The sequence below is a fragment of the Cervus elaphus genome, chromosome 20 (assembly GCF_910594005.1).
Source record: "Cervus elaphus chromosome 20, mCerEla1.1, whole genome shotgun sequence".
Classification (NCBI taxonomy): Eukaryota; Metazoa; Chordata; class Mammalia; order Artiodactyla; family Cervidae; genus Cervus; species Cervus elaphus.
Genome location: NC_057834.1, coordinates 87980009 through 87985291, shown reverse-complemented (window position 1 = coordinate 87985291; position 5283 = coordinate 87980009). Strand labels below are relative to the sequence as shown.

Below are 5283 nucleotides of genomic sequence, written 5' to 3'. Positions count from 1 at the left end.
GTACTGAGCATATGTCTCAAAAAATATTTGTTTAAAGAAGAATAATCAGGTAAGCCTGCTTCAGAGGATCTTTCTGACTCGGGGTTTGAACCTGCATCTTTGTGTCTCCTGATTTGGTAGGCAGATTCTTTACCACTGTGCCACGTGAGAGGAGGACTTTGGGGTTATAAGGTCATAAAATAAAGAATCTTCTTAGGAAGTATTAAGAATTAAAGTTCTCTTTTTCGCAACGGGTTTGCCGCCAGGACACAGGTGTCGTGAAAACCACTGTTAAACCTAAGCCAAAATGGGAAAAGAGAAGACCCACATCAACATCATTGTCATTGGGCACGTAGATTCAGGGAAGTCTACCATGACTGGCCATCTGATCTACAAATGTGGCGGGATCGACAAGAGAACCATTGAGAAGTTCGAGAAGGAGGCTGCCGAGATGGGAAAGGGCTCCTTCAAATATGCCTGGGTCTTGGACAAACTGAAAGCTGAACGTGAGCGTGGTATCACCATTGATATCTCCCTGTGGAAATTTGAGACCAGCAAGTACTATGTTACCATCATTGATGCCCCAGGACACAGAGACTTCATCAAAAACATGATTACAGGCACATCCCAGGCTGACTGTGCTGTCCTGATTGTTGCTGCTGGTGTTGGTGAATTTGAAGCCGGTATCTCCAAGAACGGGCAGACCCGTGAGCATGCCCTTCTGGCTTACACTCTGGGTGTGAAACAACTAATTGTTGGAGTTAACAAAATGGATTCCACTGAGCCACCCTACAGCCAGAAGAGATACGAGGAAATTGTTAAGGAAGTCAGCACCTACATTAAGAAAATTGGCTACAACCCCGACACAGTAGCATTTGTGCCAATTTCTGGCTGGAATGGTGACAACATGCTGGAGCCAAGTGCTAACATGCCATGGTTCAAGGGATGGAAAGTCACCCGTAAGGACGGCAACGCCAGTGGAACCACCCTGCTTGAAGCTCTGGATTGCATCCTGCCACCAACTCGCCCAACTGACAAACCCTTGCGTTTGCCTCTCCAGGATGTCTACAAAATTGGTGGTATTGGTACTGTCCCTGTGGGTCGTGTGGAGACTGGTGTTCTCAAACCTGGCATGGTGGTCACCTTTGCTCCAGTCAATGTAACAACTGAAGTGAAGTCTGCAGAAATGCACCATGAAGCATTGAGTGAAGCCCTTCCTGGGGACAATGTGGGCTTCAATGTCAAGAACGTGTCTGTCAAAGATGTCCGTCGTGGCAATGTGGCTGGTGACAGCAAAAATGATCCACCCATGGAAGCTGCTGGCTTCACAGCTCAGGTGATTATTTTGAACCATCCAGGCCAAATCAGTGCTGGATATGCACCTGTGCTGGATTGTCACACAGCTCACATCGCTTGCAAGTTTGCTGAGCTGAAGGAGAAGATTGATCGTCGTTCTGGGAAAAAGCTGGAAGATGGACCTAAATTCTTGAAATCTGGTGACGCTGCCATTGTTGATATGGTTCCTGGCAAGCCCATGTGTGTCGAGAGCTTCTCTGATTATTCTCCCCTGGGCCGTTTTGCTGTGCGTGACATGAGACAGACAGTCGCTGTGGATGTCATCAAGGCAGTGGACAAGAAGGCAGCTGGAGCTGGCAAGGTCACCAAGTCTGCCCAGAAAGCTCAGAAGGCTAAATGAATATTATCCCCAACACCTGCCACCCCAGTCTTAATCAGTGGTGGAAGAACTGTCTCAGAACTGTTTGTCTCAATTGGCCATTTAAGTTTGATAGTAAAAGACTGGTTAATGATAACAATGCATCGTAAAACCTTCAGAAGGAAAGGAGAATGTTTTTGTGGACCATATGTTTTGTGTGTGGCAGTTTAAGTTATTAGTTTTTAAAATCAGTACTTTTTAATGAAAACAACTTGACCAAAAATCTGTCACAGAATTTGAGACCCATTAAAAAAAGTTTAATGAGAAAAAAAAAAAAAAGAATTAAAGTTCTATTGACTTCTAGAAGTTTAGAACCTAAAATAACAAAGAAGGACCTCAGGACCTGGCCAGAATAAGAAGAGAACTCTGCTTCTCCACAGACCTGGAAAGTTGAAATAAAGTGTGATCTATATATGGGGCAAAGGAATGACCCAGCTTTGAGGCTAAAGGAGGTTAATCACAGGCAAGACTGAAGATCAGGGAAAGGTTGAAAGACGAGCATATTCTTTTCAAACATTTACTAAGCTGAGTGAGTTTTTTTCATGTGTGCATCTGTTTTATGGCTCCTCTCTACAGAAAATTTGCCCTCTGTGTTCATTCACCATAGTAAAGTGAAGTACACTCCTAGGGCAGGTATAAGACTACTGGAGAAACCAGTCTCTGAATCCCTTCATGATTAATAGTAACTTAAAAGTGACTATGATCACAAAAAATTACTATGAGAACTATTTGTCCTAAAGGAATTTGTTTTATTATCTGTTAAATAGCAAAAGAATGTGTGCATTAAAATATTTCATCTGTTTACATAAAAATGTATTTTGTCAGTATTTACTATGTTCAAGGACTATAAAAGCTTTTAAAATATCATAAAAGCTTATGGGATGTCAGTGCTGCAGTCTAATATTGATGAAGGTGGTGATGGTGGTGGTGGTGTGTGTGATAAGAAGGAGGGATTAAACCAAGTGTAGAAAAAAACTGTAAAATAAGGTTCTATGATATGCCCATATAGGTAGGATACACAATAAGGCATTCCCAAGAAGGAGAGTTTGTATTTAACAGAGCGATCATGAACAATTTGATGGAGGAAGGGGCAATTATCTGAATATTGAATGATTTTAATTGGTGGAGGTAATAGGGAAAGATTGAAGGCAAAAGAAGAGGGTGACAGAGGATGAGATGGTCAGACTGACTGATGTGACTATTCCATCACTGACTCAATGGACATGAATGAGAGCCAACTCTGGGCGTTAGTGAAGGACAGGGATCCTCGTGTGCTTCATGGGGTCACGAAGAGCTGGACATGGCTTAGTAACAACAGCAACAGCAACAGGGGAGAAGGCAGAGAGATATTTCAGATGGAGAAATAAAATGGCTTTATCTCTAGAATAGCTTTATCTTCTTCCTGGTAATCAATTGAGTAAGCGTATTGACAGTGGTATGTGGTTGCCCCACTGTTATTATTATCTTGTATTTATATATTGTGAATTTCAAAGCTTGGTTGGCATAATTTCTCTACTATTATGAAGGCCTAGAAGTGGTTTGTGGTCTTTGGGTATGGCAAGATTTCCCAGAAAAAATAGTGGTGAGATTCTTAGATTTGGAAAGTACTAGCCATGCATTTTTCTTCGGTTTTGAGTGATTCCTTTTTGTTAACTGATTGATCTGGGAAGATGGTTGTTATTCTATTCCATGCTTTGGACTCTTCTATTTGAGCCTGATCCTGCAGAGGTCATATATTAGGGTTTGTTATCCTTTTGTAGTGAAAAAAAAACCCACAAGATCTCGCATAACATATGTCAAGACCATGCCTTTAATTTTTTTACCCCAAAGGAGCTGGGGGAAAGGTAGTTTCTTTTTTGAAATATATTGTGCCAGAAAATGGGAAGTTTTACACAAATACTTGAATACACAAATATTTAAAATATCTTTATGTACTTAAAGAACATAATAAAAATTTAAAAATAAGAAGTTATAACAAATATGATAAAATAGTAGTATTTTTAATATATACAGAAATAGAAATTGTATATAGAAATTAATGATGAAAGTTCTGACAGCTCAACATAGTTAAAGGGAATGAATAGAAAAAAACTTAAAAGAAGAAGCATGAATGACCAATAAACATATGAAATAATCTTTGGTACAGCTAATAATCAAATAAATAAAAACTAAGACAAGAATGAGGCTTCATTTTCACGTATTAAAGACACAAATATTAAAAAAGTGATAATATTCTAATATTTATGGAGAGAGCAGAAGAGGCAATTGCCTCTATTTTTGAAAGACAACTTCCCTGGTAGCTCAGATGATATGGAATCTGCCTGCAGTACAGGAGATCCGGGTTAGATCTCTGTGTCAGGAAGACCCCCTGGAGAAGGCAATGCAACCCACTCTAGTATTCTTGCCTGGAAAATTCCATGGACAGAGGAGTCTGGCGGGCGACAGTCCATGGGTTACAAAAAGTTGGAGAGGACTGAGCAACTAACTTCTTTCTTTTGAAAGACAACTTAGTTATATGCATCATGTTTGGACCAGTTCTTTTTCCTTGGCCCACTTCTGGTGTTCTCCCTCTCTTGGAAGTATATCCTAAGGAAAAAATATTTAAAGAACAAACAGTAGAGAAAAATAAAGTTTTATGCATGTTTACTGCAATGTTGTTTGACTTCAGATTCAGAAAAATCTGGCTCATTTATATTTACAATTATAAATAGGGAAAAACCCAATGGAAATACATTGAAATGTTAGCTCTAGTTATCTTTGATAGGATACTTTGGATGAATATTCTTTCTATATTTTATTTATTTTTAAATGAAGTATAGTTGATTTATAGTGTTGCATTAGTTTCAGGTATATAGCAAAGTCAGTTATTCATACATATGTATTAATATATAGTCACATATGTATTCTTTTTCAGATTGTTTTCCTTTACAGGCTATTATAAAATATTGAGTATAGTTTCTGTGCTTCACAGTAGGTCCTTGGTGGCTATCTATTTTATACATGGTAGTATTTATATGTTAATCCCAAACTCCTAATTTGTTCCTCTTTCCCTTTCCTCTTTGGTAACCATAAGTTTCTTTTCTATGTCTGTGATTCTATTTCTGTTCTGTGTGTAAGTTCATTTGTACCATTTTAAAAGTTTTATATTTTTCAATTTTCAGTTCTCTTAAAAAAAGAAAAAAATACATCATGCTATATTATCAGAGAAATTCAAGTGTATGAAAAATGGTTTGTTGAGGAACTAATTTCCACTTTTTTAATGGTAAGGTATCTGATTTTATTCATATCTCATGCTGGAGTTCACAAAGAGAGTCATCCAAGATGGCAACACAGGAGGCTTCTGAGCTTCAGTCTTCCTGTTCACACAGGGAATGTACAGCTACGCATGGAGCAATTCCTTCTGAAGGGGAGCCAGAAACTAGCTGGGCAACTCTTACATGTCTGACAACTGAGAAAATACTCACAGAGAAACATATAGACAAGGCTGAGGCACACTCTTGCCACACGCCCACTGCCAGTGGGACACCATGCAATTGTGAGGGAACTCTCAACTCCAGGCTTCTCTCTGAGATTTGGACTTCCATTCAGAG

At 39.1% G+C, this 5283-nt stretch overlaps 1 protein-coding gene across 1 annotated transcript; it reads left to right on the top strand.

The window, feature by feature from the left end:
- Positions 1–230: 230 nt before the first annotated feature.
- LOC122677094 (elongation factor 1-alpha 1-like) lies at positions 231–1972 on the top strand. The gene has a single exon (XM_043876901.1). It carries the CDS (start codon positions 287–289, stop codon positions 1673–1675), a length of 1389 nt encoding a protein of 462 aa, XP_043732836.1. The 5' UTR covers positions 231–286; the 3' UTR covers positions 1676–1972.
- The last annotated feature ends 3311 nt before the right edge of the window (positions 1973–5283 follow it).

Coding starts and splice junctions, on each gene's coding strand:
- LOC122677094 (XM_043876901.1), top strand. CDS start 287: ATGGGAAAAGAGAAGACCCACATCAACATCATTGTCATTGGGCACGTA.